At 36.6% G+C, this 25,761-nt stretch overlaps 1 protein-coding gene across 1 annotated transcript in view; it reads right to left on the bottom strand.

The window, feature by feature from the left end:
• Positions 1-25,559, bottom strand: part of LOC139116263 (uncharacterized) — a 138,247-nt gene extending 112,688 nt beyond the window's left edge. Inside the window, 16 exon segments of the mRNA XM_070678856.1 lie at positions 57-135; positions 627-862; positions 1,731-2,021; positions 2,560-2,742; positions 3,721-4,008; positions 4,712-4,946; positions 6,460-6,666; positions 7,847-7,968; positions 8,625-8,736; positions 10,288-10,436; positions 11,348-11,569; positions 12,936-13,061; positions 15,837-15,959; positions 17,332-17,572; positions 23,075-23,181; positions 25,433-25,559. Of these exon segments, the coding sequence (XP_070534957.1) occupies positions 57-135; positions 627-862; positions 1,731-2,021; positions 2,560-2,742; positions 3,721-4,008; positions 4,712-4,946; positions 6,460-6,666; positions 7,847-7,968; positions 8,625-8,736; positions 10,288-10,436; positions 11,348-11,569; positions 12,936-13,061; positions 15,837-15,959; positions 17,332-17,572; positions 23,075-23,178 (2,718 nt within the window). The 5' untranslated portion in view covers positions 23,179-23,181; positions 25,433-25,559.
• Between the last annotated feature and the right edge of the window lie 202 nt (positions 25,560-25,761).

The raw sequence follows: 25,761 nt of genomic DNA, 5'->3' as shown, positions 1-25,761 counted from the left end.
TTAGTGTTTTGATGTAATCACTTGCTGTGAACTTCATTGTTCAGACTGATACTTACCTCAAATGAAGACAATAACAGCTGATGGATCTTGTTTCCAGAAGGAGTAACATAACTTTGGTGTTCTTCATCTAATACTCTGTTGCAAAGATTTTCATCAAAGATAAAAAAAAATTAGGTCTTACAGTAATGAACAACCCATTTTAAACAATTTCTGACAGTATTCAAAGCCAGATTTTACATTGTGTTACATGTAATCATATGTAGTGTCAAAATATGTTTATGCCTATTATCTACTACTATTATGTTTTTAAGAAAATTCATACATGTTCATTACAGCAACAAAATCTCCAAAGCTTTGAATACACATTTCAATTAATACCTGCTGTTTTCTATCTTCATCAAATATTCAGATTTTTAGGGAAAAGTGGAGATAGACCATACAATATTTCACTTAGACATTCAATTATAATGTTTGCTGCTTGAAAATCAGTAAAGTATAATATGGACAGTATGAATGTTTGTCAACCAATCACATCAAAGTGATGGCCTGTATCAGGGTCAAAGGTTAATCCAGATAAACTTTAGCTGTTTACAACTGTTTAAAACTAGTATGTAGTATACACTTACTTCTGCAATTCAATGAGACTGTCCATAGAGTAACTCTTATCATGCTCTCGCACTTCAAAGACATCCAGAGGTAACTTGGACCAGGATTCAGAGATATCTATCATCTCTTGGCAATTGCTTTGAACAATGGATAGATTGTGATGTAGATCAGCACACACCAATGAGTGGGCTAATTCAATGAAATCAGCACTCTCTGTCATCTTCCAGGTATAGTGTGTCAAGCCTTGCTCAAACAGCTAGTAATGATACGAAATGAATTTGGTTAGCAAAGATATGGACAATTATTCATTTATTATTGTGATAAATAATCTATTGATGATTCATGTGCTATAGCTAAGAGTAACAATAACATGGCATAAGTAAAATGGACCATCAGTAACAGAGAATAAATGTTTAACAAAAATTGAGAAAAATTGGTGAAAAGTTTTCAAAAGATACTAAAGTCTACCATTTCTATCACCTGGTACGAAATAACTGATCAAAATCATATTCTGTACATATGGCACACGGTGGTTTCACATAGTGACCGAATCCTATTACAAATATTCATGATAACCATGGTGACCACCGGCCATTTGAAAGTTCGCTGAGTTACTGGAAATTAACGTTGCTAGGGTAGATGATGTCATCAAATTGAAGTAGGTTCAAATGGTAAGATTCTGAATGAGTTGTCAGGTGATGAACTTAAACTTAGGACATCAACTTCTAACCTTGCCACGGACAATCCTCTGATTGTGTACAAACGTATTCTTACATAATATGTGGCACATTGGGGTGAAAACAAATATATAAGGGTGTGGCACTTTGAAGGTTAAGATTTTTTCAAATGTTATGCTCATTTGAAGACACTTGAGAATTTATTTACCAAACATCAAAGAAACCAGGAGATGTTAAATTAAAATGACATAAATAAGTCTGATCATTTTATTCAAATTTCACAATAAGAATATAAGAATATTGAATGCGATTCATTTGATACACTCTGAATACAGTGCATAAAGAGTATCTAACCTGACTTGCCATGTGTCAACAATTAAGGTTTATTCATTGAAATAAGACTGACTTTCATGAATTCAATACATGGAACGCTTAATCAATACTTACATGATCAATTTTACCAAGCTTTCTTTCAAACAATGGTCTCTCAAAGTCAGTGATGGTCCTCATAACTGTGTTGTACTTTGCCACAATAGTTTCTAGTCTTGCAGCTGTAGTCCGCAGAGTTGATGCATCTGTGTTTCTGAGCAGTGTGCGGACATCATCTGGTATTTTCACATTGTACGGTTCCTGAGCTAAGTAATGCACTTCACGAAGCAGCAAGTACAGTTCAGGGTCAAGGTTGACATTAATAACCTGAGGCCGAACATCTTGTTCTTCATCATAGTCATCTGCAACCTGTGATTGGATGTTAAATAGTCATATGGTATCTTTTAGTCTCAATCACATGCTTTAGTAGTCTTGCCAGCCAGACCTCAAATCTGTGATTGCATCGTCCAAAAAGTGAACAACTAGCAGTGAAACATAAAACATTAATCAACCACAGAGTACATGAACTAGGTCTGGCTACAACAAAGTGTGGAATGACAAATATAGATAGTCTATGAGATGCTTCAACTCATGACCTGATCAAATGGTAGTAAGTGTCATTAACAACTCATATTCTGTTAACAAGGCTGGTTACATGCAGGGAGTCACTAAATAGTATACAGTTGTATGCACTGAACCCTTGTCCATACAGGGTTTTATTTGTGAATTACCCTAAAATATTTTAACTACGGCATCTTCTGTTTTCCAACTTGAAATCAAATTCTTACTGATCTTCATGCTCCACAGAAATTAAACAACTTATCAAACATACTGGAAGACCATTTTATAAAATCAAAAGATGAACATATGGGATTCCATATACAATAGGATTGAAAATAACTTTTACCAGTAAGGGTTGTTTGAGTCTGTCTTTCAGTTCTGTCACAATATTATTCTGCCAGTCACGTACAATCTTCTGTTCATACTTTTGAAAGTCATCGATGCAATCAGCAAATATGTCTCTCACATGCCATCCTGTATCCCCATCCAATGACTGTGGACTTATTCTTCTAAGTTTCTCCATTGGTTCCTATTAGAAAGATGAAAAAATATGCATTTATTGCTTTCATTTCAGGGTGATTGTTATATCTCATTGCTGTTGTTGCCTTTGGAGTGTAAGGCATCTTCTGTCATGACTACATGTAGTACTATGAAATACATTGGAAACTAATAGATATTCTCTGCTTGCAATACAAAAGCACTTTAGAACCACTCTCATTTCAATATTTACTTCTTATAAGGTGCACTTACTACATTAAAAACACATTTTTGTACTCTGGCTTATAAAATTGAATAAAATGGATTGACATCCAAGATGTTTTATCTATGAGAAATATACATCACTGTTAGATGGGGACATTTGACAGCTCTGTTTATGCACTTTAAAAATTGCACGTTGTAATCATGCTCTCATTGACACATCACACATACATGTACAAAGGTGAATTATTACCAGCAACTTCAAGAGTGCACAATATCCATACTGGGTAAATGCGTAAATATATATATATATATATATATATATATATATATATATATATATATATATATATATATATATATATATATATATATATATATATATATATATATATATATATATATATATATATATATATATATATATATATATATATATATATATATATATATATATATATATATATATATATATATATATATATATATATATATATATATATATATATATATATATATATTGGTACATGTATATTCAAGACAGAGATACCTACCTGCACCCTAGCTTTCAGTGCTCTTATCCATATTAAATTACTGACAACGGGTAAATGCGTAATATATATATATATATATATATATATATATATATATATATATATATATATATATATATATATATATATATATATATATATATATATATATATATATATATATATATATATATATATATATATATATATATATATATATATATATATATATATATATATATTGGTACATGTATATTCAAGACAGAGATACCTACCTGCACCCTAGCTTTCAGTGCTCTTATCCATATTAAATTACTGACAACGGGTGGCATATTGGAATGAAGGGGAGGTTTCCTCATGGTAGCATGGAACATGGATTTCACGGAAATTAACTCTGCTGTTAGAGAATTAATCAGATGTCTATCTTTGTCTTTCAGATTTTCTTGTACCATCTCCCGGCCACTGACGCCTTCAAAGACTTCAAGAAGTCTCAGCTGGGCGCCAATGGTAGGACACTGTAAGAAACTCTGTCGCAGTACAATGGCAAGTCTTTTCTCTAGGTCCTGTGCAAATATACAAACAAATTTATAAAGCCATTACTGACAAAGTATAAAACTATTTACAGAACAACTGAGATCAGTTTCAATGGAAAAAAATAACATGTCTTTCAGGAGAATATTAGTTACCATCCATCACAATTTTGGAGCAAATTACATGACAATATGACAACATAATGACTGCTGCATACCATGTACAATTAGAAATCTCTGTATGGCATCTCTATTACAAAACAATAAATGCCTGAGAAAAATAGACACCATGGAACTAACTTGAAATGTTGAGATAAAGCAGTCTTAGTGGGTAAATTCAACTCAAACAAATGAAAAGATATTGGTAAATGATGTGCATATGACCTCAGATACCATTGAGAATGCATTGAAAATCATAGACATAATAAAGGTCTACTGAGCATTTTTATGGCCAATAGAGTTTTGTATGTGTAAAACAAAGTCGCAATACAATAATTATGTATCTCTACAAGCAATACCAATAATAACAATTTGAAAAGATCTAAATGAAAAAGTTTAAGTGCATTTACTTGATTATTGTTTACAAAATGATACATGATATTGTGTTCTGATGTTTCTAGATAGGTCTTTGATTGTTCCAAAATTTATGGTTGATGCTTTTGCAAGTTTACTGCACCATTTGAAAATGAACTATAATTTTGCATAATACAGTTGAAAGAAACAGAAAATATCTTACCTTTACAACAGACCTAAATGCAAAGAAAGCTTTTTCAAATGCCTGTCCATCTGAGATGTCTAAGACATCCTCTCCTACTTTGTCAGAGAATTCATTCATGGCTGAGTCAAACTCTTCATGGATTTCCCTGACAAGGGAGTCTAAACTTTTAGTACCAGCACCTCCAACTTCAGCTGTAGTCTCCAGTAAATGAAAGTGCCGCACTGTTTGTACCAGTTCAAGAACATCATTACACCTAAGATGAATTAAAATCGTATTAAAATCATGGAGGTAGTGAGAACAGCATGGAAAGCTACACTCCTTATTCAGACAAAGAATGCTCATATATCAAACACTAAAGGCAAAGAAAATCACCAACTGTTCAAAAAGACTGATTGGAAAGTGGTATGGCATGAACTGGCAATAAAATTACCAACTTGAAGCTATATTGGGTTTACTCTATGCCTACCATTTGCAATCTGGTGAAAAAGTGGAAATTTCACATGTTTTAAAGTACTCAGTACCATGGTCAATTCATGCAGTTGACAATATTATTGAACTTTTTAAAAGAACCAATTGCATGGCCTGTAATGAGGCTAATACTCTCTCTCACTATTGGCTTGATAATGAGTTAAAAACGTAACTTGCCAGCTCTGTCACATCCCTCTACAATGTACTTGCTACAATCACTGATTACACACTTCATTTTGTACTTGCATTTCCAAATTGCATTCATTACTTTACAGCTTAATTCATTTTCAATACCCTCTGTTCTTAAAGTTTTACAGCAAATTTGGAAATGTTTCTTGGTATAGTTTACAAATACATGTATAGCAGTGCATTCTTTATCACTCTATCAATGTAGGCTGTTTTTTCATTACTTTGTTTTTATATTTTGAAACCCTGAAGAAATGTTGGGAAGATTGACAAATACAGATTCTTGCAGCTATAGACAAGTATCAGTAATGTGTGACCACAAAATTTCACCAGTTTTTCCAGGGAAAACACCTGACAACATGTGAAATACATCTATGATGCTCATCTACTTGTAAAGATTCATGCTGCTGACATTCTCAGAGGCAAACTAGATACATGTATGAAGTAGCTACTATAGATTGCATTGAAATTTGGAGTAATGCATTAATACTATGAGGTTATTATGAAAATACCGCAAAGGATGCACGAGGACATTGGCGCAGCGTATCGCCCGACAAGAAGCGGAGGGCGATGCGCGGCGCTAATGTCCGAGTGCATCCTTTGCGGTATTTTCGTGATAACCTCATTATTCTACATCTTACATTCGTGACTGGGGCATCAAAATGTCAGAGTAATGACCGTTTTCGTGCAATGTCAACAATTTTTCTTCCGATTTCATGGCGCCAGTGTGGAACGCTATCTCGGACGCGCTTCTGCAAGTTTTGGAGTCAGTGCACTACACATAGACGTACAGAGCGCGCGCTGGACTTGTTCTGGCACTCGTCCAATGGGTCCCTTGAAACCGTTCTACTGTGAACGCGCAGATACAGCCGCAGGAAATGGGGCGCCTTGAAACCGTACGTGTTACGGAACAGGCGTTCCGTACGGCTTTTTTAGCGAACGCAAAATTCTATTGTTCTCGATGGTAGATGTATAATAATGTCAAGTATGACATATGGTGGAGATAAATAGATATAGAATATGGAGATATAAAATAAATATTCTGAATTAATCAGTGATATATTGATATAAGACTGAAAAGACACTATCATATTTGTAACTTTTGTGCTTACCTTTCCATGAAACTATTCATAACATCAAAGCATGGTGCATTTCTTGGTGGCCAAGGTGAGTCTGTCCATTCATCTTCTTTCAATATTGCAGTCATGTCAGATACAGTGGCTTCTTTGGTTGTTCCAGACAGCAAATCAGTCTTCCGTTTGCTTGAAATGCCGTATAACTTTGTACTGTATAGTACACCCTTCGGTGGATTCAATGTCCTACAAAATAATGAACAAAATAAATAAACTTCTTATATCCTTTATTTAGAGGTTATATTTGCCAAGGGAAGGTATTTAGAGAGGTAGATAAAACTTTTTGGGGGAAATTAGCATATTTGGTGGGAAATAAGCAATGTGGAGGGCAAGGTGATTATTTCCTCTAAATATCTTATTTTTACCAATAGAGGTCATATATCTGCTACCAATCACTGAGTGCACCGTAAATTATTATTATATACCACAGTTTACTTGCATCAGAGCGTACACACACCAGCGGTAAAGTGCAAAACCAAAAACATTATGCCAAAAACCTTATCGAGCCACTTGTCACTTATATTTCTACCATGTTTGTAAAGAATTAACTTAGCATGGACAATGTTAACCATCAAAAATAGCTATTTGCTCTGTTCTTTCCCGCTATGATTGCAGCAAAAGGCTGGAGCTTGACCTGCTTGGCAAATACACAAACCTTTGACCCATAAACACTTAAACAACTTTATCCAATCACAACTCAGTACAAATCATTCCGCCAAGTTTCTGAGGTAGTACTTGGTATCACTTTGTTTTGGTTTTCCATTTTAACATGTGTAATAATAACAGAACCCCATGGGGAGGGTGCAAGTGCTTTGTACGCAGGGTGTTTGCACTATGGCTGAAGGTGTATTCAGCTGTCCCTGCACTTACTACATGCTAATGCAGGGACGGATATAGAATACACTAAAGGCCCTTGTGCAAATACCCCAAGTATGGTGTCCTTGCACTGTCTTACCATGGTGTACTGTCATATGATAACAACTTGATACAAGTGGACAATGTCTCGGTTACCATAGTGTAGGACTAAGGGGGTTAACTCATACTATCTTTACTTTCACCACTTTCTTTGCATATATCAAAACAAATATTAACAAAGAAATACCTAGTTATATTTATTATTAGCTACTATAATACTGTGATACTTTATCTTTAATATTAAAGAAAATTTGAACTTATTTTTGTATCACACTTTTATTGCCACAAATGTGATGTAAATCCTATATTTACAAGCAAGCAATAAAATATTATTATAATTATTATTATTATTATAATATTGCTACTGAATGAAAAACTGTACAATGACATTGCATCAATACAAGCACTGATTACAGACAGCAAACTGCATGTTTTGTTGGAATATACTTACATTGCTTCTTCTGTTTCTGAGTTTCTTTGAGAATTGATGGCATCTGCCTTGTCTTTGAAGTCTAAGTAAGTACCTCTGAATGCTGCACAGATTCTCAGAGCATCTTTAAGCCTGGTGTGTGACTGTGTTATCAACACGTAGAAAATTATTACACATGATTACAGTCTATGTGCATTTATCAGTCACATTATGATTTCACAAACTATGTTTGTACCATTGTTTTGCACTTTGAGTGTAACATGTACACCATTCTGGATATTCCATTTCTTCACTGAGGTCGTATATAATCAAGCATCAGTGATGGCAAAATTATGTCAAGCCATTAAGGTAGTGCTCTTCTCAAAATTGAAAGACTCAAATGTTCTGCAATGAGACTCTGAACAATTCCCTTTTGAAATCAAGAATGAAAATCAGGGGTCAACAGGCACAATTTGATACAGGAGATACAAACCCTGTTCCCCAGGCGCATTCTAACTTAATTTGACATTTTCATAAAATCATTTCAAATCAACTTTTAGAACATTAAGATCTTTCATCAAACAATACATACTACATTACTGAAAATTTGTCTTTTAAGACTACAATTGTTGTCATGCTCTTCTTAAAAATCGTATCATAGATTGAAGCTATTATCACAGAGATATTGTAAAGATAGCTTCACAGATTTTTGAAATTACATCAAGCGCTTCCAATATTTTAAACATCAAACACTGTAGAGCAAGAGAGCCTCAAATTAGTGTGACAATAAATTCCAATAATGTCTTGGTATACAGCTTACCTGTAATGGATTCTGTACCACATCCTGACCAACCATAGACTCTGCTCTGGCAACAACTTCATTGGACACTAATCGTAACAAATTATTGAACTTTGATTCTTGATGATAGTATCTAGAAATAACCGACATAAATCAACATTTGAAATCAAGTTAAAAGCAGCAGGTATAAAATGGCTTTCAATCTTGATGGAGGTTCATTTTTTGATGGCATAAAATGAAAGTGTTGCCAGTTTCTCAGTAAAAATCACAAAAAATACCGCAATTATACGGTGTCACTCACATTTGATCGGAATTGGTACATACCAGTATGGGTACCAAAGATCAACAATAAATGTTGTTTCTATCTGTGTTCAGTGCAGGAAAATTCTAAGTTGATGTTATGGGCGGTGCGCCGGCAAAGAATACATGAGAAAAAGGTTTCCAAATTTTGCTCGTTTCTGGTGCTTTGTGATTTTTTTTTTTTTCACTTCTGTCTGTTATGACAATTTTATTTTCTCAGGCCATGACAGGATCAATTTTTTTTTCTTCTATTTCACCTGGTGACATTTTTTTTTCTCAAAATCCTCCATACCCCCCCAAGAAATCAAATGGTTCTCCCCTTAATTTGAGCGGGTCTGCTAATATGTAACAGTTCATAAACAATGACAGGAAATGACTCAAGGTCAGTGGAGTTGGCCTGTTTCAGCCACTGGCATCCCACCACTCCTGCACATTTGCAGGATTTCCCTTTTTCTTACCTCATTTGCACATTTGAACAACGTCACATCTCAACCCCTGCATCTACCTGTACACCAAATACTGAGATGGTAGCTTTGGCGGTATGGGAGCCTTTGCGTGTGACGGACATACATCCGCACATACATACCCACATACATACATACAGACATACAGACGCCACCGACTCATCATATAAGCTCTTTTTGGTATTTATATCCATACCAAATATGAGCTAAAAATAGCATCAAATGTCTATGTGATGTGAGGAGAAGTGAATAAGATTAGTGGCAACCTGCAACAAAGTGTCAAATCAACAGGACAACTTCACCCTTGCCTGGAATAATCAATGCAGGGTGGGTAAGAGTACACTAATTATACATAATATACATGAATGTTTACATATTCTGAGGTTATGATGGTCTTGTTGGTCACTTGGTAGCATGTAGGGGCCGGCAAGGATGGTATTCCGATGTTGAAGGGGTACAAGGAAGACTTGAGGCAGCGAGTACTTTAATCTAAAATGCCACTTTATTCCAGTATACACCATGCTACATGTACATCAGCTGTAAGCTGTGGAATATCATTATGGGCATCATTTGTGCTGTGTCAGACAGGGCAAGGTTATCTTATTGATTTGAAATTTAGTTGTAGGTTGCCAGTGACGCTCTCTTCATTCCGGGTATCAAGATGACATTAAAGGTATACAGTCACCTGTAATCTAAATATGCCCATATATGGTCAACGGGGTATTCCTTGGTATTCAAAATGCCCATGTGAGGGTGCTGTTTTTGAAAAGCGGCCACCCGCTTAAAATCTGTGATTGGTTAGATTTTCTCTTTCCATGGTAACTGTGGCAAAATTGGAACAGGTGACTGTATACCTTTAACAAAATTGTGTTTTTGAGTATATTTCTCTTGCCTTTGGTAATTTTTTGCAAATAGCTTACCTTGAATGTAACCACACTAATGTCATTGTTTGGATGACTGGAGAGAATAAACACAACATTTCTGCTGGTCTGGTTGCATCATGTAATTGTTCAAACCATGGCAACAATGTGCTCAGAAATTTCAAATTTTCATTTGTTTCCATTAGTGCCTGTAAAAAAAGGAAAAAGTTTAGTTTTTTCACAACCAAACCTTGGCTTTTGTGCAAATCTTCACCAACATTGATTCTATGGTACCGAAATTGCACAAGTTTAATTTCTAAATTGGTTATCCTATCCAACATACATCAACAAACTAGTGTCTACAAGTGTTCTTTTGTTACATGTCAGGCAACAAGAATTATTAAATTATTTACTACTAATTGCATGTGTTTAGGAGATGGGGACAAATTTACAATTTTTATCTACACTTGCAAAATGAAGTGATTTGCCATGTGATTCAATTTCTCAAAACAACACCAAGTAGATTAGCAAAATATGCTTATGAGTATTAAAGTACACTTACTGTAGGTACATAGCAAATAGTTTACATGGAACAAACTGTGATGTTAGGTTCATAACATGCTGTTCTCCGTGGCAGCTAAGTAGTTCACATTACAAGGTGTTTGCAAATTTGGTTTATTTTGCAAGCAAAGAGACAGCAGGTTTTTTATATCCACAGGAGGGAGAATTCTATTCTTCTTCACAAGCAGGCAGCAGAAAGTAGTATTTGATTGTTTTTAGGGATTGTTTTCAAGGGATAGGGCAAAATGTTGTTGTGGCGGCCATTAGGGAGTTTTTGTAAAGGAAAATGCAGAGTAGGCAACTTTATAGTGGTGGGATGACTGATGGAGATTTCTGTTTGTGATTGGGAAGAAGAGAAAACATTAGGGAAAAAGTGACAAATTGAGAGGGCAGTTGTATAAAGCCATTACTTTTCTCTTCAAATTTTAATTTGGTTCAAAATTTTACATTAAAAACACACCTATGGTTCAAATATCTCCAATTCTGCTATCGGCTACTGTTGAGTTTAACTGAAATATTTGAAACATTTATAAGAAAGAGTTCTGACTGTATGATGTACCTTTGCAATATCCTTCCTGACATTGTGGAAGGATTGAGAGTATGTACTATTTGCTTCATCCAAGTTCATCAAAATATCAGCAGCAATTGGAGAATCTAACTGTTGGTTGATGGAATGAAGCTGTTCTGCTCTATCTTGCCACATTTGTACTTCATCCATTGGTCCTGGTCTGTTGCCAAATCGCCGCTGTAATTCTGCCATTGGGTCATGCTTCAATACAAACTGTATCACAAAAGACAATGTTTTAAATAGATTGGTACATGGAACATGTATTACCTCACCGCACAAGGTTTCACAGTAGTCAGTTCCTTATGGTCTGCTTCTGTAAACAGTTTATGAATGATGGAACACTACACTCTGGTTGACATTTGAAAGATATTCATTTCAGGTTAAAAACAAAAACAATGCTGTTTGGTGGGTGATAGGCAATAAGATCAAAGACTAGACATGGAATTTATTTGCCTTGTGGCAGGAGACAACTTGCCTGTCTGATTTTGGGCAAGTGGTCAGCAAATAAGTAACCACAGAACCTTGTTCTGTCGATATCATGTAGTATTGATCCTACACTTCCCATGATACTTTGAGGACAAAGCACAGTTAAGGGCATTACTCCTTGCCATGACACTAACACTATCCACAAACAAAATGCTGCAAGTGTTTGGCTTGCTGACCATCTACATGTACTATCAGCTCCTCATCCTTTTGCAAATAATAGTTTTCTTGTGTTACAATTATCAAAGACATTGAAATATTATGCCTGAGATAATAATATAATAATAATAATTTATTTGAGATCTGATTAAAGACAACAAAAAGCATTAATGAAACTGTGTTCCCATGTTAAATAGTGTCAGGTAACTTTAATATGATTATCACACTGAAACAAAGTTAAACCCTTCCCTGGAGTTGGTGCATATAATTGAAGAGATCTTAGCTACATGTATACATTATAGCCCCAAATAAAGGGAGAATGTACTCTCAAGGCAGGAGGCAATTTGCCCTACTACTGCTACTACTACTACTACTACTACTACTACTACTACTACTATTACTACTGCTACTACCTCATGACACACAAATGGTAACCTGGCCTAAGGCACAGAGTCCCTTGTTGTTGCTACAATATATAGGATAAATGGAAAACAATTTAAAGATTTAGCATACTGCAAAGAACACTCAACAGACTTCTGTTACATGTACTAGAAGTCTAACTTGTCATTGGATGAAATCAAGATCAATATGACCTTCCACACCGACCAGTGCATACCCTACTCTGCTTTAATCCATTCCATTACATACCCTAAATTCATAATATTGATATTTTTAATGATTCATTTAAGTCTGACATTAGACATATTATATTTTAATGGCTGTTCTTGTTGATTTGTTTGCTTTGTTTTTTGTCTGTGTGTGTCCTACACTTGATTTTAGTTTTGTAAATACTTTTTGTTTGGTGCTATCTTGTTCAGTGTTTTTTTTAACTGTTTTCTTTTGAGCTTTTGTGGAACCTGTAAATGGGACTTGATCCCGTAGGATTTCCGAATAAATAAATAAATAAATAAATAATCTGTTTTTTTCCATTACTTACCCTAATCTGTTTGATCCATCCGATAACTGAAGACTCTAATACATGTATTACAGCAGCTCTTCTGGTTGGCAATGCTGCTGCTTCTGCTAAGACTTCAATGGAGGGTAGGGGGAGGGTGATTTTACCCTGTGGATGATGAAAAAGTTGGGAATTAAATACCTCATGGACAAGTGGATCTTTTATTACTTCAAGGAAAAGAGATATCAAGATTTTACTAATTACTCAGAGCTCACTGTATGATCTACATGTACCATGACGTGTGTAGCATTGTGATACAACATGTTATTGTCTTTCTGAATGCAATATGATCATATTCTGTAAGTTGACACTTGGTTCACTTTCCACTAGTTTACTAATTGAATAGCCTGTCCTACAAATGGAGTGAACATATCCAGTATGACACTGCTTGACAGTACAGTCAGTACTCAGTCTTAGTTTGGCTCAGATGAAACAACCTTGACAACCATATAGCATCTTTGTCCTGAGTACATTTTGAGGTCAACTTGTGACTCAAATCCTGGGTTGTAACATAAACAATGCTAATTTCAGCCTTCTTAGCTGCCTTTGTGCAAGTTACACAAGCACGAGGGTAAGACTTCTTCCTTTTTGAATTTCCGAGTCACTCATCATAGTTAAAAGTGAATGTGGAGCGCCAACATAAGTGGAATAATGGTCATCGTTGATGACACAGTCCCCACTTGTTAATGGGTACTTTGATTACAGGTCCTCAGAGAGGATAGAGTCCTCTTCATTAGGTCTGTGATAAAAATACTTTTGAATAAATTCGCTTGATACATGTCTGAGCTGTAGTTCAGGAGATGAAAAAATCGTAATAAAATGGCCACATGGCGGCCTTATTGGATCGTATCACAGAACAAATCTATGTGCATATGTATGACAGACATCCAGCTCTATGGGTTTGCTCAGAATTAGATATACGCATAATTAATGAGGTACAGTATGAAGCATCATAAGGTCTCTCATCATACCATATATGAAGGGTGTACAACTTGTGGTTACTGAGTTATGGATAAATATGTATATTTGAGGTCAAAGGTCATCGAGGTCACCTGACATTTTGTCAAAATAATTGTATCGCTAAGTTATCCCAATATACCAAAAATCAGACCTCTAGCTCTATTGACTCGCTCAAAATTAGATATGCACATAAATAATGAGGTACAATGTGTGGCGTCAAAAGGTGTCCCATCATACCATATATGAAGGGTGTAGCACTTGTGGTTACTGAATTATGGACAAATATGTATATTTGAGGTCAAAGGTCAGCGAGGTCACATGACATTTTGTCAAAAAAATTGTATTGCTAAGTTATCCCTATATACCAAAAATCAGACCTCTAGCTCTATTGGCTCGCTCAAAATTAGATATGCACATAATTAATGAGGTACAGTATGAAGCATCATAAGGTCTCCCATCATACCATATATGAAGGGTGTACAACTTGTGGTTACTGAGTTATGGACAAATATGTATATTTGAGGTCAAAGGTCATCGAGGTCACGTGACATTTTGTCAAAATAATTGTATCGTTAAGTTATCCAATATACCAAAAATCAGATCTCTAGCTCTATTGACTCGCTCAAAATTAGATATGCACATAATTAATGAGGTACAATGTGTGGCGTCAAAAGGTGTCCCATCATACCATATATGAAGGGTGTAGCACTTGTTGTTACTGAGTTATGGACAAATATGTATATTTGAGGTCAAAGGTCACTGAGGTCACATGACATTTTGTCAAAAAAATTGTATTGCTAAGTTATCCCTATATACCAAAAATCAGACCTCTAGCTCTATTGGCTCGCTCAAAATTAGATATGCGCATAATTGATGAGGTACAATATGTTGCATCATAAGCTGTCCCATCATACTATATATGAAGGGTGTAGCACTTGTGGTTACTGAGTTATGGACAAATATGTATATTTGAGGTCAAAGGTCACCGAGGTCACGTGACATTTTGTCAAAAAAAATTGTATTGCTACGTTATCCCTATATACCAAAAATCAGACCTCTAGCTCTATTGGCTCGCTCAAAATTACATATGCACATAATTAATGAGGTACAATATGTGGCGTCATAAAGTGTCCCATCATACCATATATGAAGGGTGTAGCACTTGTGGTTACTGAGTTATGGACAAATATATATATTTGAGGTCAAAGGTCACCAAGGTCACGTGACATTTTGTCAAAATATCTGAGATATCTGCGTGAACGGATGGACTCACGGATAGACTCATGGACGGACATGACCCCATCTATAAGCCCCCTGGACTTCGTCCGTGGGGACTAAAAACTGTGTCACTGCATCCTTTTTGCAATATGAATACGATGAGAAACTAAATTTTTATTTTTCTTGGCCTTATACATGGGAGTCTATGGACTGCCTTATACATGGGAGTCTATGGACTGCCTTATACATGGGAGTCTATGGAGACTGCCTTATACATGGGAGTCTATGGAGGTGAAAACTAAAAAGTCCTCTAACACGGCCAAATTTGATCGCATTGTGAAACAAATCGACGTGCATCTGTATGGGGTAGGGTACTATCCTTGTGCAAAGTTTGAAAGAAATTGACCGGGGCATCTCTGAGATTTCTGCGTGAACGGACGGACGCACGCACGCACGCACGGACGCACGCACGCACGGACGCACGCACGGACACGACCAAACCTATAAGTCCCCCCGGACGGTGTCCGTGGGGACTAATAATGGTGCCAGGGCTACAGGTGTTTTTGAATTCTACTTAGAGTTGAAAGGCATATATCAGCTAGATACATGAAGTGTAATGAAATAGATTTTTCATTATTAGTAATTTGATAGTACCTGGTGTGAATTAACAGCTAGAAAAGTAACAAGACTAGAATGTACATATACCTCCACATGTCCTTCTGTGACTTCCAATGTACCCATCAATCTATGAAGTACATCCATTAGTTTATCCGCACTCACTCCACTGTATGTCTGAGCTCCATCTGTGCACAGTAAAGGTAGGTATATCTGCAAAGTAGAATTTCATTCCACATTTTAGCCTGATAGTCAGTATATAGAATTCATTGTATTTATAGATTTCAAATCTGTTGAGGTTTCATTGAATCTCTTTTTGCCTTCTTGTGTTTATAGTGATTTAGCAATCTGAGTGCACGATGTGAAAATAGCATCAATAATGACACTACTCTGATTGGATGACAACAGAAGTATGATAGACACTCTCAATAGGAAAGCAATCAGACAAGAATTTTCAGAGATGAAGATACTTTGGCAAAACTGAAGCTATGTGGCCAAAAACATCAATGTGGAAATTGCACAATACTCCATTCAAAATCCATTTAGTTCTGTCATACACTGTCACACTTTTATTACTTTTCATAAAAGTACAATGTCACAATGCAGTCATTGTCAACTAAAACGCTGCCCACAAATTTGGACTATGAATTGATATTTTAATGTTCCAATCATCTATTTGTGTAATTTATTGTCCTACAAACATTGTGTGATATCCCAATAATGTTGAAGAGTGCTCATCCATTACAGGAGATTTGTGTTGATGTACAACATACATTATTATACATCTGCTATTAGGAATTTGGACTATGAATTGATATTTTAATGTTCCAATCATCTATATTGTGTAATTTATTGTCCTACAAACATTGTGTGATATCCCAATAATGTTGAAGAGTGCTCATCCATTACAGGAAGATTTGTGTTGATGTACAACATACATTATTATACATCTGCTATTAGGAACAATAGATTTTTGTGCAAGGTTTCTAAGTCTGTTATATTAGAACATAAAGAGAAGTCTCATTACAACTGTCTATGCTTAAAGTTATTCCGTCATTCATGGTACATGTACCTAAATTTGCATCTACAAATTGTACAAGAGGCATATTATCTGTGCTTAGTCAGAGATCATCAGTGGCACTATATAGTATTGTTGACCCACTTGTTTTTGCATGCCCTCCAAAGTGAAAAGCACTGATTGGCTACTTCAAATACAAGTAGCTGAAATCCTTTGAGTATCAGTATTTCTACAGCATACTCTATCTCAGGATACATAATATGATTCCAGGGGCACAATGCCATTGATGCATACATGATGCCAAGAATTGCCTTCATTACAGGCAATAAAATGTTTTTTTCTGAGATTTTCATAGAATGAATCAGAATGCAGTCAGATAAATTTCAAGATATGAAATGATCTAGAAGATTACATTGAGAAGACTTTCATCTTATGGTTACCAATCATCCATGGTATGAAAAAAAGGATTGTACATCAATGTATTATAATATACATTGTTGATATAATAACTGAAGCTGTATTGTGTAGTAGAGAAATTCTCATTCAGATCACCCATACAATACTTACCTCCTTGGCAAGTAAATCCAACTGTTGTAATGCCAGGGTGTCACAATCTGAATACACAACATCTTCTCGTATGTTGTCCTTTGTAAGTTTAGATGCTTGATTGGTTTTCAAGAAGAACATTGCTTTACTCCTGATTTCATGGGGTGGGTTGAGAGAGGCGCATAGTGTGTGCTTTGGTGGCTTTGTAAAAACAAACACACGCCTGACATCTTCGTTGTTACAGAATTCAAGGAAGGCATGCCTAGAGGAAACAAGAATAACAGACAATTCAGCATCTAGATACCTATTACACAGACTGGTTATATTGCTTAGTGTAGAGATTCTTTACTGGAATTATGGTACATACAAATCAGAGCCTCTGAAGAGTGAGTGTCTGTGAGTTTATCATGCTCTAACTGAATTACGTGTAGGTATTCTGATGGTAATCTGCATATGAATCCACCCTACATTGTATGACCTTAGACTGACCTACAGTGGATTTCACCTAGGCACCGCAACTCGGCGTACGAGACAGACACATTTCACGTACAACACAAACGATAAGCTTGAGTATCACGACACATTTCAAAGCCACCGAGTCGTTGATTAATTATAGTAAACCAGCATGGGACAGCCGCTCTGTCTAGACTGAGAGATACACTTGATCTACAATGTAACTGGTTTTACAGTTTCAGCTAAGAGTTGAAGAGCTGAAGGTTTTCTCAAAAGAAACTACACACTTTGCTGCAATTCACCTCAAAATTACATTGCACAAAACACACACACCGTAACATACTTCAAAAACGTTTATTTTTTGAACACGAATAAAGTGATCATAATTCAACGGGCTACGTTTGCTGCTGCTGTCAACTCTGTGGAATGAAACGTTAACACGAAACTTTAACCTTGAAAGGAATGAAATACGTCTACTTCGAGATCTGACATGAACCTCAAATGTCTGTTGTCAACGTAAGAAACGAAGTCTACATGTAAGCTTATATCACTGCGGACGACGATGAAAGTCAAAAATAACATGTGAATTACGGACTAGCGTAAGCAAAACAAAGTCCATATTCAGTAATGTCCTATCGTTATAACATCCATATAAATTTGAAAATCGAACGTAGAGACAACGTTAACACTGTGGAGTTCACTGTCGTCATGGCCACATACAAGACTAGATAGCCTACTGATCTGAAAAATTCTAGACACTGTCCCGGTGTAATTTCAGTAACAGCCCGGAGAATCGCATATTCCATATTGTCAAGAGCAAGTCGTTGATAAAATGGTCTCTTGAATATAGTCTTGAGACATCTAAATGCAAATTCTGCTGCATTGAAGTCCGGGGAGTATGTGGGAGTGAAGATGTATTCAATGCCTAAATTATCCAAAAACTGGGATAATATGTCACCTCCTCTGTTATGATGAGTGGGACAGTTGTCGACTACGACGACATCGCCGGGAGAGAGAGCTGATAGGGCGTTCTCCATAACTGTTTCTGCAGCTTCACTGAAAAAATGAAGATATCTATCCGTGTTAGATGGTCCCTGGACAACGTTTGCATGTGCGACCCCGAAAGGACTGACGAGTAAATTTAAAGTGAAACTTGCTCCCGGATTGTAACGTTGTATTTCGACAGCAGGCAGTCCAATTGGTGAATGTCCGTACGTCCTATTCGATGTCTGGAGCGTAAAACCACTCTCATCAAAAATCGCAGTCGCATAGGGTCGATATTGTGTAAAACATTGAGATAAGCTTGAGTATACATCAAATTAGCCTGGCTGAATCTTTCCCGTGCTGGCCTTATCATTTTCTTGCGGGTCCACTTGCCTTGAAGAAGACGATGTCGTACAGCACGACAAATGGTAGCCTCCGATACGATCACGTTGGCATTTTCTTCAAGTTTCCTTTGTATTTCTCGGTAAGTCATCGACGGGGTTTCTGTCTTCATGAGTTCAATATATCTCAAATCATCACACCAAAGTTTCTTGCAAAGTTTGTTTCCAGGACATTTCTTCGGAGATACGGAACCTGTATCACAATAACGTTCCCAGATTGTTGTCACAGTACTACGATCAACTTTGTGCTCTCTTGCACATTTACTTATCACACCATACGGTATACTGCGACTTACTTCATCTGCACCTAGTTCCTTTAATTTGTCGACCAAAGCACGTCTGTAGTCGTTTCCTAGTGGCTTTCCGACTTCATATTCCCTGCCATTAGAATTGGTTTTCCTGAATGCCATGATGCCGGCCAGTGGTCGTGGTTTTTTCTGCTCTGTAATACGTGGCTCATCAAGTATGCAAGTTGGTTTCAGATTGCAATCAGAATCATGTCACTTTTAGCCAACGCTTCCGCTCCTAAAATGTTATTAAGTCAAAATAATCTCGATACAGTGAGAACAAATTATTCGTCAACAGTGCTAGTTTTCCTGTCGGTATATTTGTACATGTAACATGGAACTGATGTTCCATCTGTCCCAAAACTAAGAGGAGCAGAGCTGAAGTTTTGTGGCGGGTTTTTATATAATACTTGTTCAGGACAAGACAAAATATTTCAGAATTAGAGTTTCCTTTTCGATATTCCTGCCGCCTCTTTGCATGCTTTACCAAACGTCGTAAATCTGTCAATCAAATTGTTTTGTCCACAACAGGCGCGATCTGATAACGATGAGCGGGGAAAGTGATCACGAGACACGGGCTGTCTACACGACTGAACGCGCATATCGCATACGTTGTGAGTGCTGTGGCGGACAACGTGCAAACAATTTTGTCCATTTGTACACCATTTGGACTCCATCGGCCATGGCAATGTCAAAGGAGTGCGAGACAGAGCAGATTGACATAAAAGTACACTACAATTACCACAGCCAACAGCGTTGCACTGTCGTCGAGGTTGGATATGACGAATTGTGTTTGATGGATTTTGATGATTTCTGTGGCATGCTGAAACAGGAGGTGAATTATTTGAACCGACTGAGCGTACTGAGGGTCAGTTACAAAGACTCAGAGGGCACCTATGTTGATGTAAACAGCCACCGCAGTTTTGGCAGGTTTCAGCGTTTTTGCGGGAGCAACATCCCAGTTGTCAACGTAAAGATTGATGAGGGGACATCACCAGCTATACTTGTAAGCCGTGAAAACGTTTCGACAACTCCACGTGGTGCTTCTTCTGGTTTTAGACGTACCCTTGACTACTACACAGAGCCGCCAGATGCAAGAGTTGCAAAAAAGCCTAGAGTGTACCTTAGTCCGATCGAGATCGAAATAGAAAGGAAAGAACGAGAGGTCGATGTGAAAACTGCAGAGGTACAGCAACTAACGGAGAGATACCGAGAAATGGAAACTGCATATAATCCCAAAGTATTCAGGGATACGTCCAAAAAGTTGTGCAGAAACTGTCATCAGAGGCTAGGACACACGAAGGCAAACTGTCCATCTGACCAATGCGACAGTGTTCTACTCTGTGGAGAGATAGACATGCACACCGACAGCAAAAAAGAACTGTCAGCTCTCGCACAATTGAAAACGAAAGCGGAGAACGAACTGAAGGGTATCAAGACAGAGCTCGAGGTGAAACGTAACGTGGCTGACTCCATGTGTAACTCGTTCGAAAGTAAAGTGCAGCCATTTCTTATCAACAGCAATCCCGATAAATATCTCCTCAATGGTCGTGTCAGACAAGTGATTGTAAATGCAGACATAGCCATTCTTCGTGCGTATTACAATGGTAAAATTCCAGAAAACATTGAGACTATAAGCGAAGTTTGGCCAGAGATAATCCAGGCAGCCGCAAGCAGACAGGAGAAAAAACGACCCAAGCACACTAACAGTGTACAGAAATTACTTGAATCGCAAGGAATTACTTTTCCAAGCAAGCAGACGTCAAAATCACCCGGTACACCAACATGTGCTGGCACAGATGTCATTACCGCAGCGAATGTTAACAAGGATTTGGTACAAAACGACGCAACTCCATTCAGTAGAGAGCGTGGTGAACGGTACTCTGAACTTTGCAATGTTTCACAACAGACCCGGCCGTACTATCAACCTAGCATGTACTATGAACAGAATATATTGCCTTACCACCAGTCTATGTTTGCACAAATGCATCCCTATGCGTACATGGCGAATTATGGGCGATACTATAGTATGGCTCTGAATCAACCTTTACACTCGTATCCATTTTCTCCTCGGGCATGTAATAACATTAACACTCAGCCTCCTTTGCCGACTGAACAACCATCGCGCCCGCCATCTCCACCTCCTCCATTTCAATAGTAATGGCGAGTAATTGTCCCAAATGTTCATTCCGTAAGGCAATGCAATATTTTGCTGTTCTTGTTTTTCTTTTAACTTTGAGTGGACTATCACATATCAGAAAGTTGAGAAAGAAAAATTTGCTTCGAAATATGTTTCAACTGCTTTCCCTTTTGCGACCTTACATCAGAGTTACCTTGTTCAATTATCCGTTGATTTCGTATTCTAAACTTCTTTCCGTGAAGTAGTGCACAGTAGATTTTCTCGTGCGAAACACAAAGTCAGCTGTAAGCGGCTTTGGTTTTTTCGTAGACTAAAGATATGTTGACTTTATTTCACCGATTCCAAAGCGAACAGTCGAAGTACATGTTACTCCATTTACTCATGGTCACCACTATATTCACTTTATTCGTGTTCATAAAATAAAATATTAAAAAGTATGATAAGAGTTATGTATTTTGTTTATTCGTTTTGTAATGTGAGGTATTTGTGCAGCCAAATATCGACTATTTCGACTTGTCTTAGCAGCAACACATGCGATATTTCAATTCATTTTAGCTGGAAGCCGAAACCGTAAAAACAGTTACATTGTAGGTCAGGTGTATCTCTCAGTCTAGACAGAGCGGCTGTCCCATGCTGGTTTACTGTAATTAATGAAGGAGTCGGTGGCTTTGAAATGTGTCGTGATACTCAAGCTTATCGTTTGTGTTGTACGTGAAATGTGTCTGTCTCGTACGCCGAGTTGCGGTGCCTAGGTGAAATCCACTGTATAATCAACAGAATTTGCATGACATCGCATATCACTTCTTGTCTTGGCATCTTTAATTTGTTTGTAGCAAAAAGGTGATGAAATGGATTTAGTGTTCACTAAATTATACATGAAAACAAATTTTCAGCAAGGATTTTTGCATATAGAAAGAGATAAGGGAAACAATGGAAAACTACATCCTCCTCTCCCAAGATTCCAACTTACAAAAGCAGTATTAAACATTTTTATCAACAAAGTATTTTTCCACTAGGACTGTTGGCTATGGATACATGTTTGGGACACTGTGGTAACATTTATAATATTCCATTGTCATGAACACTTTCATTTTGCTACATCAAGCTTCAATATCATGACTTGTAAACCTGACGAAAGTCCTATGGCTTTATACCTCCTTGCATTATTTTCAGTATGAGTTACCAGATATTTCTAGAATTGCCACTTTCAGAGAGTTGAAATTTTCAAATTACCCACTTTCCTATCTCAGAGCAATCTTAAAAAGACACTTCCTACATGAGTATTTAATTACGATCAGTGAAATTGGAACAGTGGAGTAGTTTCCATGCGGGATACATGTACCTTTTGTTCTGATTTACCATACTTACCAGTCATTGAACTTTCAACAAACAAATGGGGAGAAAGAGGGAGAGTACAAGTTTAAAGTTTTCTAAAATTTGCCCCACAATATTCTGAAACATTCTCATCAATTTCTAAGATGTTTGTAGACTGTCCATACCTGTTATCATCATTTGCAAATAACGCCTTCAAGTCATCATTTCTTGGCCGAACACTTGATGTAACCCTTGTTTCCAACCAACGAAGACGTTCATCGACCTCCATTTTCTGATGAACAAGACATACAGAGAAATCATTTCAAGTTGTGGTGAATGGTAAGGCACAACATTTTCATACAGTACAATGTCATAGCATTGAAAGGCAGTACATGTACATTTTACTTTGTACACTTGGGACTTTAAAAAATTCAGCACGCTGATTCAGTATCAATAGTGAACTTTATATGATACACAACTGATGAGTAAAATTAAAACTTGCACAATTAACTTGATTCATAGAAATGTAGAGCTGAGAAATCTGCAGCGTTAGTGGCGGTACATTTTACACAGAATTCTACAGCGTTCGTGGTGGTCCATTTTACACAGAATTCGAGTATTTTTTTTAAATTTTTAACGGCTAAAAGCAAGTAAAAGAAATACTTGTCACTTTAAATAGAAAGGACATATTTAACCCTTTTCCTGCCAAGTCCATATTTTACCATCAGGTCAAGATGGTTAAAATTAATGAAACACAACATATTCCATATGGTGTATTTTAACATAATACTGTACATTTGAAAGCTGTTGAAAACATAAATACTGTAAACTTGATTTTTTTAGAGTAAAGATACTATAACAGATCAAGTGTGTGAAAATACGTCATGTTTTGGCTCAATACCGCTTTTTACTGACTTGGCTGATGGGGAAGCGATACTATCTGGCAGGAAAAGGGTTAATTTATGAGTGTATTTAAAACATTTTAGGATGGCTTATGATGTCTTTCCAGCTGCTGACATTTTAATCTTCCATATCAGTACAGTATTATTGTATAAATGGAAAAGTTATAGGCAGAAAGCACTTCTTGAATTCTGTACAATATGTATTTCATATATATATATATATATATCAATATATATCAATATATATATATATATATATATATATATATATATATATATATATATATATTTAAAAATTTGCAATACTAGCAAACTGTACTGTTTCATTGGTGACAGTGTCATTGGAAATAATTTACTCAAACTCTAAAGCTCAATGATTATATAGTGAGAAAACAAATTAATACATTTGTTTGAGGTTTTATTTTCTCTTACAGTAATTAAAATTTGTTTTACTTAAATTTAAGTGAGTGAAAATGCCTTGCAATTTACTAAGAAATATCATGGACTCTAGGGTCCATGGTACATGTAGTATCATATGATCATATACTGGTAGAAAATAGAATTTTAATACTTAAATACATAATCGGTATGTTCAATTACATCCATGTTAAATGCATGGATACTTTAATGTGTTTAATACTGAGACTCGGGAGAAGCTGTGGTGATCACATTAATTTTATAGTCTTTGTTTTACTTAGAAAGCCAGACAACATGGTGGCATAAAAGACCAAACTTATTATCAGATAGTGCTAGTAGTTTCGGATCATTTCATTCAAAACTAAGAAAACGACCTTAGTGCGATATGGATAACTTTATCACAATGGTATGATGACAAATTACCCCGGTGCACACTCACCCTTGAACTGGGTAAGATAGCACAAACTCTCAAATTTTCCATCAAATTTTAATGGGGATCAAAGGTCTCAAATACAGTATTATGGTAAAAAATCTGAAATTGGTATGATGATAGGTCAAAAAAGCTTATTTGGCGTCAAAAGTTGTTTTGGAATGTTAGACATTGTAAAGGCAAGGATCTAGCAAACAGCCACAGCACTGAGATATATAGTCTGGCCCGGTATTAGGATCTGGGAAACAGACATAGCACTGAGATATAGTCTGGCCCGGTTTAAGCTGCTGGTATGGGTTACAAGCACTCAGGTGTTTAAGTCGAAAAGCAGTGATTTAAATTTGCTTTCTGCAGGAATATGTTTACAAAGTCTATAAAGCATGGTTGCATGGCGTTCATGCTTGTTTAACCTTCCCTGAGAAATATTATGGAAGTGAAACGTTCGGTGACCACGAACACAATTTTGAGGAATTCGCTATGCACCCAAGGCTCCGTAACTCCGTTGCTGTGGTGGCATGCAAATCTCTGCTGAATATATTACTCATTTTATATAATGTGTGCTTAAAATTTAGAATGCAAAACGTAACATTTGATTGACCAAATGCCCACACTCTATGGGAAATTAAATATTTAAGTGGCCCTAACAAGTAACATACAGACTGTATATATAACGAACTTTAGCTATCAGCACTGGGGTGTACAACTTCGCGCGCTATGGTCTGTTCTCGGAAAGTGAGCCAAAATATGTTTATCGAACGCTAACAGAATTCCATGTTGAGTGTCTGCTTACCTACAGTGTCGAACGTTCCGTCACAACCAAATAGTGTATCAGATCGACTTTACATCGGAATCTTCTTTAGTTGATGACAGTTGAACCGTTTGTTGTCCAGTGCAAGCAATGTCCACCATATTGTTTTCCTGTTGCTAGCTTGAGTCCTTTATTTGCATCTATTTTACATAATTGTTACCCTGTCCTCTCGCTATCCCATCACACGAGGGCGTCACTTGAGGTCAGGCCCAGGTCAGGCCGAAGTCTGCAACAGGCTCGGCGAACACAGGCGCTCCTTAGCTGGGTAGTCTGCTAAGTAGATCGATTTTCGGATCGATCTATTGATCCCGTAGT

The sequence above is a fragment of the Ptychodera flava genome, chromosome 17 (assembly GCF_041260155.1).
Source record: "Ptychodera flava strain L36383 chromosome 17, AS_Pfla_20210202, whole genome shotgun sequence".
NCBI classification, from domain to species: domain Eukaryota; kingdom Metazoa; phylum Hemichordata; class Enteropneusta; family Ptychoderidae; genus Ptychodera; species Ptychodera flava.
This window is presented reverse-complemented; position numbering and strand designations above follow the sequence as displayed.